Consider the following 12,951-nt stretch of genomic DNA (forward strand, 5'->3'; position numbering starts at 1 on the left):
GAAGCGTCGAGGACGACCAGGACCAGGAGGCGAGCTGTCCCACGAATGCTCTTGCTGTCGGCGGCGTCGAAGTTGGACTAGGACTCACCAAGCCTTGGCAAGCGGAACCCACGAAGAACGGAGGACTTGCTTCTGGTGCAGACCAGGAAGGTCTGGGGTGCTTCTTCTTTGCAGAGAAGCGGGAGCCAGTCTGGAGGAGCCAAACCAGCGCTGAAGATTTCAGGGTGCGTCGTCTCAAAGGCCACTAGCCAGCGGGCAAGCAACCGGACAGACGCGGCAAGCAGGAAAATGCAGAAGGGCCCCACGCAGGACTCGTGGAGTGTGGGGGGCTGATCTTCGGTGCAGATGATGCTTGGGGTTGGGGCTTCTCAATCCCCGGTGCACAACTTCGAGGGTGCCTCAGAAGCTGCGCTTGAAGATGCTAGCCACTTTTCCCAGGTAGCCGGTCCCACGTCTCTCGTCGCCGCCACGGATCTCAGCACGGCTGTGGATGTGGATCAGGGTCGGAGAAGTCTGGAAGTCAAGGCTCCGGTCGGGCTCTGCAGTCGGTCCCTCGTAGAACTGGAGCAAAGCAAAGGGTAGTCTCTTGATGGTGCCTGTTTGCACAGGGTAGCCACTCCTTGGCCACAAGGGAGATTCTTCAGTCTTCTTCTTTCGTCGAATGTCGAAGGTCCAGAGTTTCTGTTCAAGTTGCAGGTTCAGGATAATCTGAAATCTTGAGGCCCAACTCCCACTCTTATACTAATCTGGGGGGATGGGTTACCTGCTAGGTCACGCCTTATGGGTGGCGCCTGGGAGGGGGGTGGTTACACCCCCTTCCCTTTGTCCAGTTTCGCGCCAGGACTGGGGCTGGAGTGCCCCAGCACCGGTTTGAACTGGACTATGCATGGGACACCTTGTGTGCCCCAGGCATGTCTCATTCCTTTCAGCCCTCCCTGCCCCAATACACTAAAGTCTGTCTGGGGAGGTGCTATCACCTCCCCAAGCAGGAAACCTATTGTCCCAGCCTCCCTGGCCGGGATCACTCCCAGCAGCAGGAGGTCAGACTTGTGTCTGTGGCAGCAGCATCCATTTTGTGATGCTGAGGCTTTGGTTAGAGTTAAACAGCAAAGTAGGATTTTAACATGTCTCTCCCTCTAGAAGGGAGGAATAATATCCTCATCACCAGAAATGGTATGGGGGTATTATTCCAAAGTGTTAGACACCTTACACGACATGTTTTGGTAAAGCCAAACCATAGTTACCATAACCGTTTAAGATTATAAGGCACTTTAAGAGTATATGGTAGGCTATATCATAGAACAGCTATAAGGACATGGTTCCGAAAGCTGCAGACAGGCTCAGCTCATGCTAGAGCACCATCTCACATGTTACCAAGCACTCTGCCTCCAGGATTGTTAAGGCCTGCCATAGGAGTGGCTGATAGGTACACATGTGTCTATATATAAGGTAGATATAGATATACTATATCTAAGCAAGGGGTGATTACACGACCTTGCCCCAGCTGAGTGATCAGCCAGTTGTGTCTGATTGGAAGGCCAGACCAGGGGTGGCATAATACATGCTGCAGCCCCTGGGAGGCCTAGGGTACACCTATGCCCTGGGTACCTAGGGTACACTGTACAGGGTCCAATAAGGTGATCCTTACCAATTGTGTATGTACCTAGGGTACATGGAGTCCATTTTAAGGAGAGAGCAGACAGCCTGAGACCCTGAATGGCAGGATCTCAGGCCAACTAAGTCGAAAAACCAGCTAGACACTAGGCAAAAAGTTGGGGGTAACCATAGTCAGATATCCACCTTCCTACAAGGATCACCTTATTGGACCCTGTACAGTGTACCCTAGGTACCCAGGGCATAGGTGTACCCTAGGCCTCCCAGGGGCTGCAGCATGTATTATGCCACCCCTGGTCTGGCCTCCCAATCAGACACAACTGGCTGATCTCTCAGCTGGGGCAAGGTCGTGTAATCACCCCTTGCTTAGATATAGTATATCTATATCTACCTTATATATAGACACATGTGTACCTATCAGCCACTCCTATGGCAGGCCTTAACAATCCTGGAGGCAGAGTGCTTGGTAACATGTGAGATGGTGCTCTAGCATGAGCTGAGCCTGTCTGCAGCTTTCGGAACCATGTCCTTATAGCTGTTCTATGATAAAGCCTACCATATACTCTTAAAGTGCCTTATAATCTTAAACCGTTATGGTAACTATGGTTTGGCTTTATCAAAACATGTCGTGTAAGGTGTCTAACACTTTGGAATAATACCCCCATACCATTTCTGGTGATGAGGATATTATTCCTCCCTTCTAGAGGGAGAGACATGTTAAAATCCTACTTTGCTGTTTAACTCTAACCAAAGCCTCAGCATCACAAAATGGATGCTGCTGCCACAGACACGAGTCTGACCTCCTGCTGCTGGGAGTGATCCCGGCAAGGGAGGCTTGGACAATAGGTTTCCTGCTTGGGGAGGTGCTAGCACCTCCCCAGACAGACTTTAGTGTATTGGGGCAGGGAGGGCTGAAAGGAATGAGACATGCCTGGGGCACACAAGGTGTCCCATGCATAGTCCAGTTCAAACCGGTGCTGGGGCACTCCAGCCCCAGTCCTGGCGTGAAACTGGACAAAGGGAAGGGGGTGTAACCACCCCCCTCCCAGGTCCCACCCATAAGGCGTGACCTAGCAGGTAACCCAGCCCCCCAGATTAGTATAAGAGTGGTAGCTGGGCCCCAGGAGATTAGATTATCCTGAACCTGCAACTTGAGCAGAAACTCTGGACCTTCGACATTCGACGAAAGAAGAAGACTGAAGAATCTCCCTTGTGGCCAAGGAGTGGCTACCCTGTGCAAACAGGCACCATCAAGAGACTACCCTTTGCTTTGCTGAAGTTCTACGAGGGACCGACTGCAGAGCCCGACCAGAGCCTTGACTTCCAGACTTCTCCGACCCTGATCCACATCCACAGCCGAGCTGAGATCCGTGGAGGCGACGAGAGACGTGGGACCGGCTACCTGGGAAAAGTGGCGAGTATCTTCCAGCGCACCTTCTGAGGTACCCTCGAAGTTGTGCACCGGGGATTGAGAAGCCCCAACCCCAAGCACCATCTGCACCGAAGATCAGCCCCCCACACTCCACGAGTCCTGCGTGGGGCCCTTCTGCATTTTCCTGCTTGCCGCGCCTGTCCGGTTGCTTGCCCGTTGACTAGTGAACTTTGTGACGACGCATCCAGAAATCTTCACTGCTGGTTTGGCTCCTCCAGACTGGCTCCCGCTTCCTTGCAAAAGAGAAGCACCCCAGACCTTCCTGGTCTGCACCAGAAGCAAGTCCTCCGTTCTTCGTGGGTTCCGCTTGCCAAGGCTTGGTGAGTCCTAGTCCAACTTCGACGCCGCCGACAGCAAGAGCCTTCGTGGGACAGCTCGCCTCCTGGTCCTGGTCGTCCTCGACGTTCCCTGGTCCTCGTGGCTGCAGCGACAAGCTTCACCTTCACCTGCAATCTTCACGTCATCGCCTGGTTCCTTCCTGGTTCCACGTGGTCACTGGCTAGTGACCTTGACTCTGTCCCTTCTGCTTGCAGGTATCCTCTCTTCTTGATCCCAGCCTTGGGATCCACCGGACACTCTTCACTGACTGCCTGTCAGCAACTTTCCTTCAGGCATCCATAGAAGTCCACGACGAAACCCGACGCAAGTTCACACCTATGCACCCGCAGTCCGTGGGCTAGGTAACTTGGGTACTTCGGTGCTCACAAGGGTAGTGACTATCCTAGGGTCTAGTTTCCGAGTCTCGACTCTCTAGCTGCTTCAGAAGTGTCCTTAAACTGTTAATTGCTAACAACTACTATTTCTATCGACTTTTACGCATTACGCGTGAGTGTTTCCACTCTGCACCTGAATCCCGTGGGCCTCCCACTTCCTAACTGTTGCTAGTGCAGTGTAGCCCCAGCGATTCCCTAGGCCTAGGCCTATCCTATTTCCGTGACAGTGGTCCTTATACCACTTACTTAGTATATGGTTTGCGTGGCCCCTAGGGCCTAACTGTATTACTTACCTGTGTGACTTAATGTATGCTTAAATAAGACTGTGTTGTACTTACCTCTAATCTCATAAAGAGTGCTGAGGGTTTGACTAGAATAAATACACTTTATTTTATATATATACCTGTTGTGGTGTCCTTTCATTTGGTATTCAAGGGATTATATATGGTATCACAGCTGGCTTCACATGCCATTCAGAGTTTAGCCTAAGACTGCTCTTGTCCATGCTACCACTACGATAGCTGGTCTATAAGGTTGACTTTACAACCAATCACCATAAGGGTTGTTTGGACTGATATAAGGTGTACACTAGTGTGAGAAGTTGGCCTGATGTATGATGTCACTAGTTATAGTGTACACCTTATATCAGTCCAAATACCCTTATGGTGATTGGTTGTAAAGTCAACCTTATAGACCAGCTATCCTAGTGGTAGCATGGACAAGAGCAGTCTTAGGCTAAACTCTGAATGGCATGTGAAGCCAGCTGTGATACCATATATAATCCCTTGAATACCAAATGAAAGGACACCACAACAGATATATATATAAAATAAAGTGTATTTATTCTAAGCAAACCCTCAGCACTCTTTATGAGATTAGAGGTAAGTACAACACAGTCTTATTTATGCATACATTAAGTCACACAGGTAAGTAATACAGTTAGGCCCTAGGGGCCACGCAAACCATATACTAAGTAAGTGGTATAAGGACCACTGTCACGGAAATAGAGTAGGCCTAGGGAATCGCTGGGGCTACACTACACTAGCGTTAGTTAGGAAGTGGGAGGCCCACGGGATTCGTGTGCAGAGTGGAAACACTCACGCGTAATGCGTAAAAGTCAATAGCAATAGTACAGTTTAGAAAACGGTAGATTTAGGACACTTCCGGAGTAGCTAGGAAGTTGAGACTTGAAAACTAGACACTAGGATAGTCACTATCCTGATGAGCACCGGAGTACCCAAGTTACCTAGCCCACAGGCTGCGGGTGCATAGGGGTGAAGATGCGTCGTTTTCGTCGTCGACTCCTATGGATGCCTGAAGAAAGATGCTGACAGGCTGTCAGTGAAGAGTGTCCGGTGGATCCCAAGGCTGGGATCAAGAAGAGAGGAGACCTGCAAGCAGAAGGGACAGAGTCAAGGTCACTAGCCAGTGACCACGTGGAACCAGGAAGGAACCAGGCGATGTCGTGAAGACTTGCAGGTGAAGGTGAAGCTTGTCGCTGCAGCCAGGAGGACCAGGAAGCGTCGAGGACGACCAGGACCAGGAGGCGAGCTGTCCCACGAAGGCTCTTGCTGTCGGCGGCGTCGAAGTTGGACTAGGACTCACCAAGCCTTGGCAAGCGGAACCCACGAAGGACTTGCTTCTGGTGCAGACCAGGAAGGTCTGGGGTGCTTCTTCTTTGCAGGGAAGCGGGAGCCAGTCTGGAGGAGCCAAACCAGCGCAGAAGATTTCAGGGTGCGTCGTCACAGAGGCCACTAGCCAGCGGGCAAGCAACCGGACAGACGCGGCAAGCAGGAAAATGCTGAAGGGCCCCACGCAGGACTCGTGGAGTGTGGGGGGCTGGTCTTCGGTGCAGATGGTGCTTGGGGTTGGGGCTTCTCAATCCCCGGTGCACGACTTCGAGGGTACCTCAGAAGCTGCGCTGTAAATTACTAGCCACTTTTCCCAGGTAGCCGGTCCCACGTCGCTCGTCGCCTCCACGGATCTCAGCTCTGCTGCAGATGTGGATGAGGGTCGGAGAAGTCTGGAAGTCAAGGCTCTGGTCGGGCTCTGCAGTCGGTTCCTCGTAGAACGGTCGCAAAGCAAAGGGTAGTCTCTTGATGGTGCCTGTTTGCACAGGGTAGCCACTCCTTGGCTACAAGGGAGATTCTTCAGTCTTCTTCTTTCGTCGAATGTCGAAGGTCCAGAGTTTCTGTTCAGTTTTGCAGGTTCAGGATAATCTAATCTCTTGAGGCCCAACTCCCACTCTTATACTAATCTGGGGGGCTGGGATACCTGCTAGGTCACGCCTTATGGGTGGGACCTGGGAGGGGGTGGTTACACCCACTTCCCTTTGTCCAGTTTCGCGCCAGAGCTGGGGCTGGAGTGCCCCAGCGCCGGTTTGAACTGGACTATGCAAGGAACACCTTGTGTGCCCCAGGCATGTCTCATTCCTTTCAGCCCACCCTGCCCCAATACACTAAAGGCTGTCTGGGGAGGTGCTAGCACCTCCCCAAGCAGGAAACCTATTGTCCAGTCCTCCCTGGCTGAGATCACTCCCAGCAGCAGGAGGTCAGACTTGTGTCTGTGGCAGCAGCATCCATTTTGTGATGCTGAGGCTTTGGTTAGAGTTAAACAGCAAAGTAGGATTTTAACATGTCTCTCCCTCTAGAAGGGAGGAATAATATCTTCATCACCAGAAATGGTATGGGGGTATTATTCCAAAGTGTTAGACACCTTACACGACATGTTTTGATACAGCCCAACCATAGTTACCATAACCATTTAAGATTATAAGGCACTTTAAGAGTATATGGTAGGCTATATCATAGAACAGCTATAAGGACATGGTTCCGAAAGCTGCAGACAGGCTCAGCTCATGCTAGAGCACCATCTCACATGTTACCAAGCACTCTGCCTCCAGGATTGTTAAGGCCTGCCATAGGAGTGACTGATAGGTACACATGTGTCTATATATAAGGTAGATATAGATATACTATATCTAAGCAAGGGCTGATTACACGACCTTGCCCCAGCTGAGTGATCAGCCAGTTGTGTCTGATTGGAAGGCCAGACCAGGGGTGGCATAATACATGCTGCAGCCCCTGGGAGGCCTAGGGTACACCTATGCCCTGGGTACCTAGGGTACACTGTACAGGGTCCAATAAGGTGATCCTTACCAATTGGTTATGTACCTAGGGTACATGGAGTCCATTTTACAGAGAGAGCAGACAGCCTGAGACCCTGAATGGCAGGATCTCAGGCCAACTAAGTCGAAAAACCAGCTAGACACTAGGCAAAAAGTTGGGGGTAACCATGGTCAGATATCCACCTTCCTACAACTAGAACTAGTGACATCATACATCAGGCCAACTTCTCACACTGGTGCTATCGCTTTGGCTTGCACAGTTGTTCCTCAGAGTGGTGCTCTGCTCTTTCCCTGCTCTGGCTTTGCTGTTGTAGCCTCCTGGTACCTTGGTGCCAACTGGTGCTGTTCCTCACCTTTTGTTTCTCTGTTTTTTTTGCACACTGTTCCTATGCTCTCCTCAGTTTTGTTGTGATGGCTCCGCGTTGTGGCGCGGAAAAGTTCTCTGAAGCAAACTGACGTCAGCGCGCCGGGGTGGGGTTTATGTGACCTCGCTGACATCACGCCCGCGGAAGACGTCAGCGCGGAGTCGCGTGCTACCACACCCCGGCATGCAGAGATGCTGGGCAAGAAAGTTTTCCGGGTCCAGTCTCACGCCTGGGGATAATTCTACGTTAAGGAATCGACGGCTAGAATTGTCTCTACCAGATACATCGTTACCGAAGGTAAGTAACTTGTACATCACTGTCATACTTTTTTTCATCTAACTCCCATATACTTCTTCATTTCAAAGTTGTGTACAAACCAGTGAATTGAGTTAGCAGATTATATTGTTGTTTTAGCTATTTCTGTATTGTTTTGACACTCTTAATATTTGTTAAAACTAAGCACAAGAATGGTATTCGGGGGGGGGGGGGGGACAACTGCAAATCGTAATGGCCGCAGCCTAGGAAAGCTCTATCCAGCTGCCACAAAATAACCCCGTAAATCCGTTCAGTCATCCGACAACAATGCCAAAATCAGACCACGATGTGTGTGGGAAGCCAGCGGTGCCTGGATGGATAGCTGTCTGCCTACGGGGAGTCCCTGGGGGCGCCCGATCGCTAGCAGCCCAGCAGATACATCGAGACAGCGTGAGGACGGGGTCGACCAAGAAACGAAGCGGCATCGGCCAATGCCTCACTGCGAGACCATGGGTTTGCGGGCTTCAGTAAAGTCCCCGAGGCAAAAGAATCCGCACCTGTGACCCCGGAGGTCGCTTCCGGACTTCAACGCACAGCGGGAGCCCCTGAGGGTGTGGAGAGGTGAGGAGATCGTCGAAACTCCAGAAAAGCGTAGAGGCCTGAGGGCAGCCTAGAGGAGTGACGCAGGGAAAAATCGGGAGAGCCGTGACCAAAGACACACAAGTATTGGGATTCAGGAGAAGGGGGGTGAGCATGAGACCATACCGACCACACCCTTCTAGCCGTCCCCGAATAACTGGGAGACTCGAGGGGGCCTACCCCTCTTTCTGCTTGCTCACAACAGCACTGTGGCCTGTGACACCCCCCCCCTTCACCTCCGAACACCTGTATGAACATCTGGATGGGTGGGCACTTTTGGGAACTGGCCACACATTACAGAGTGGTGCAAGACCCAGGACTGCATGTGGAATGGTCCATTGGCACAAGGGATGGTAATTGAATTTGGTATGTAGTGCTGCGCCACACAAGGAACTGAAAAGACTGTGCTCCACATAGCAGCGGCTTTCGGGCGAGAGGTGGTACAGGCGGCAGGGGGGTGTGAGGTTCTGACATATCACAGGTGGCTACCTTACCCCTTGTGGACGACGGATTGCCCTTCCGCCCGCCCTCCCCTCTGTGACCCCCTCCAAAGATCTATGAGAGCTGGCGCCACGAGGTGTGGCAATCATAACCACCACAGCAGTGGAGCACGTTACAGAGCACTGGTGTTAAGGTGCTCTGCATCACAGCAGATTCTGGGTTGGGGTCCCGACAGGCCACAAGTGTATGTTTCGCCCCTAGTAGGTGGCGGGCCACCCTCCAATCCACCCCCCTTCCAACGATTGGTAAAGGTGCTCCAGAATGATGACAAAGGGGCACCAGATAGCCTTTCAAACGAAAATGGACAAGTACGCCCAACCGAGAGTGGAGGCCCAAACAGTGTAGGGAGACGGTGGCTCTCTTTCCATGCAAGATATCATGGCTGCTATACAAAATGCGCAGACCTCCTTGGAAGGCAAGATTGATACGGTCTCGACAGAGGTGACTTTGATACGAGCTGATCTGCGAAATATGGGGGCACAGGTCAAAGAAAACGAAGACTCTATTGCTGCACTCCAAACTGAGACTAAAGCTCTCTGAATCCAAGTAGGGGAACTGAAAGAACCATCTGAAAGAGACAAATAGTTATAGATTCCTTACCTTTAGAAATTACCCCAGGCGTCCAACTAGATCTGAGAATTTTTTCGTCAGCAGTACCCCTGCATGTCGAAAGGTGGTGTAGGTCGGCTCCCGTCGTGGTTGCCGGGATGGCGTCGCGGTAGCTACTTAGACGCTGCCTTCGCACGCTGACATCAGTGCTTTCTTTTTCCACGCCAGCCAGCGCAGATCTGGAGAGAGCGTTTCCGCCAGTCACTTTTTGACTGACCTTTTTGAGACTTTTGCCAAGACCGTTTCTGAGTCTTCGACTCCTGGTGCACGTGGGGATGCCCGGTTTCAAAGCTTGCGGGTCCTGTCGAAAGCTGATGTTGGTGACAGATCCGCACCTGTGGTGCCTGGAGCGCGATCACAACCCCAAGTCGTGCTCCGACTGCCAGACCACGAATTGGAAGTCTTTGCCGGAGCGGTCCCAAAAGCTTCTCGAGGCCTGGCAGTCTGCTCCATGCTGTTCAAGGTCCCAGTCACTCTGGAGGTCGAGCGACTGGTTGCGGAGTCGCCACTGCTTGTCTTCGAAGTCTTTGCACACCTCAGGTAAGACGAAGCACAAGAATTCGCCGAAGAAGCATCGTCGCTCTACGAATTCTCCCTGTCCGTCGGCCGACGCGACGAGGGATGCGGATGGTGCCCGTCCCGCGGCTCCGCGTGCGGAGCCTGAAGGGTTGGCTCCGAGTTTCCCTCCTTTCCGGCTCCGCGTGCGGAGCCTGAAGGGTTGGCTCCGAGTTTCCCTCCTTTCCCGGGACCCGGACCGACCCCTGTCAAGCTTCAAAGCTTTTACGAAGCGATGCATGCTATCTTTGGGCAGCCTGACTCCGCTGGCTCACCTTCGGGCCCCGAGACTTGGCTGGGGGCCCTGTGTCTTCGACCTTGGCACCGCAGGGTCTGCTTGGATCCATGCCTAGATCCGGATTGGCGCTGGTCGACCTGATAACACCTCCCCCGGCACCGATTCCACCGATCAGACTGCCTCTTCGGAAGGATCTTCTGTCGCAGCAACAGCGGACGGTCCTCCACCCGAACCTGTCCGGCCTCCCCCTCCTTGCGTGGAGATTGAGCGGCGACAGTTGACAGCTTTTGACCTTCCCCTGAAGTCTGTAATGTTATCTTGGCAGCCAGGAGTCCCTCCACTAAAACGGTATACGCCTGTAGATGGTACAAATTTGTGTCACGGTGCACAGCAAAGGCGGTGGATCTCCTTTCTGCTCCTCTTTCAGAGGTTCTCCTCTTTATTCTATCCTTGGCCCAGCAGAGCTCATCTCTTGGCACCCCTAAAGGCTATCTTTCGCCCATTTCAGCCTTTCTTCACCTTCCTGATCAGCCTTCTCTTTTCAAGTCCCCTATTGTAAATAGATTTCTTAGGGGCAGTACTCACCTCTTTCCTCCTGTTCCTTTCGTAATGCCCCAGTGGGACTTGAATCTGGTCTTAACTTATCTTATGTGTGTTCCTATCGATCCACGACATAATTGTCCTCTTATACTCTTGACCTTATAGACTGCTTTTCTGGTTGCCATCACCTCTGCTCGCAGGGTGAGTGAGCTTCAGGCTTCATCTTCAAAACCTCCTTTCCTTGCTGTCCATCCAGACAAGGTTGTCCTTCGGACCATGGCTTCTTTTCTTCCCAAAGTGGTTACCTCTTTCCACAAAACACAGACCATCACTTTGCCCACCTTCTTCCCGCCCCCGCATCCTTCTAAGGAGGAGGAGAGACTCCACCATCTGGATCCAAAACGTGCATTATCATTTTATTTAGAACGCACAAAACCACTCAGGGTGGACTATCAACTCTTTGTTGGCTATGTGGGCGCCAAGAAAGTTCGGTCCTTTTAAAAACGGACCATCTCTACATGGGTGGTCCTTTGCATTAAGATCTGTTATTCCTTGGCAAAATAGCAGCCTCCAGTAGGACTGCGCGCCCATTCCACCAGGGTGACGGCAGCCACTGTGGCTTTAGGACATTGAGTCCCCCTTAGTGACATCTGCCAGGCAGTCACGTGGGCATCTTTGCACATGTTCACTAAACATTATTGCCTGGGTACTCAAGTCCGGAGAGACTGCTTCTTGGCCGTTCTGTTCTCCAGGACTTACTGGTGTGAACTTAGTTTGCAGACCCACCTCCGGGGTTGGTATTGCTGGGGTATCTATTCTAAGGTAAGGAAACTATAACTAATAGTCTCTTTCAGATGAACAAGTTACTTACCTTCGGTAATGATATATCTGTAAGAGACATACATTAGTTGTAGATTCCTTACCGCCCCACCCATCCTCCCCATTCTTCAAACTGACTTCTAGAGTGAGAGACTCCCTTTCAGGGCCCTAGTTTTGTGCACCAGTGGCCAGTGTCTTGCATGGCTCTGCGCTTCTGGCGTGGAATGTCGTGTAAAGAACTGACGTCAGCGCACGGGGGCGGCGTCTAAGTAGATACCGCAACATCATCTTGGCGATTACGACGAACACGGAGTCGACCAATGCCACATTCCGACACGCAGGGTTACTGCTACAGAAAAAGTTCTCCGGATCCAGTGTGACGCCTTCGGGTAATTCTAAGGTAAGGAATCTAGAAGTAATCTATGTCTCTTACAGATATATCGTTACCTAAGGTAAGTAACTTGTTCTTTTGTAAGTTACTTGATTGTAGTATTGCTTGGAAACACATCATGTTCTTTTCCCAAAATGCCCTTCCCTAAGTACTGATTACTCTACAGAGCATATAAATAACTCAATGCCTCTGTTATTTCTGAGGCTCAAATTACAATCTTTCCACCTATCACATTTTTGCTTTTCTCTTCCTTTTCAGGCCAAGTTGTAGAAGCAAAAGCAAGGGAGTCCACTCTAAGAAATGAACTTAAAAAACATAAACTTGAATTACCAGAAGAAAACAGGGTATGCTGACATCACTTGCTTATCACATTGTTGCATACAAAGTAATATCTATAGATTTCCATGGATGATGAATGTTGAAAGTAGTTACAATCTTTTAGCTGTGTTGACCAGCTTTATGTAATAACTCACCCAGTTATTATATAATTTCCTTAATTCCACTGTTAAGAATGAACACCATTTTAGGGCCTATGTGTGGTGTTGTAGTGGAACTGGTAAGTATTAGATTAATGCTCACTTAATCAAATCCTTTGCTAACATGGGTAATACGTAGTGATGTGCAAGCAATAGTGATTCATGTTGAATCTTGACAGTGGAACTATGTATGTCAAAGTACTCCAGTTTAGGTTAACCGTACCGCTAATGCATAATTTGTGTTAGATGTAAAGTCCCTTAGGAACAAGCAGAAGTGTGGGGCTTTGACAAATGCACAGAAGCATTACATTTCCTTCGAAATTTCGTTCAGATCTCCTCTTAGCTGTGAAAACACTACAAAGGTTTTCACAAGAGTAAGAACATCTCTAGTGGAGCAAAATGTACATAGTTTGGTGCTATGATCTAGTTTCTTGTATGAAGATGCAAGTAAGATGTTTTGAATTTGTCTACCCTTTCCTCTTAATTGTGTTTTGAAACTTATTCCACAGTTGCAGTGCATAGAATCCATCTTAAAGCAAAAAATGGCCGATCAGGACACAATGATTAAACAACCAAGAAGAATGTGCACCCTTGGCAATTACCCTAAAAGGAATAAAGATATTTTAGGCAAGGTATGTGTTTTCAACATGACAGCAGTATGTTTTAGGTTAACTTTG

At 50.4% G+C, this 12,951-nt stretch overlaps 1 protein-coding gene across 1 annotated transcript in view; it reads left to right on the top strand.

Annotated features, from left to right (window-relative positions):
- The window catches only part of SMCHD1 (structural maintenance of chromosomes flexible hinge domain containing 1), a 1,955,900-nt gene that overhangs the window by 1,554,182 nt on the left and 388,767 nt on the right, over window positions 1-12,951 (top strand). Inside the window, exons 40-41 of the mRNA XM_085605822.1 lie at window positions 12,057-12,142; window positions 12,784-12,906. Coding sequence (XP_085461948.1) covers window positions 12,057-12,142; window positions 12,784-12,906 — 209 coding nt within the window. The remainder of the gene's footprint in view (window positions 1-12,056; window positions 12,143-12,783; window positions 12,907-12,951) is intronic.

Source organism: Triturus cristatus, chromosome 5_1 (assembly GCF_964204655.1).
Source record: "Triturus cristatus chromosome 5_1, aTriCri1.1, whole genome shotgun sequence".
Lineage (NCBI taxonomy): Eukaryota > Metazoa > Chordata > Amphibia > Caudata > Salamandridae > Triturus > Triturus cristatus.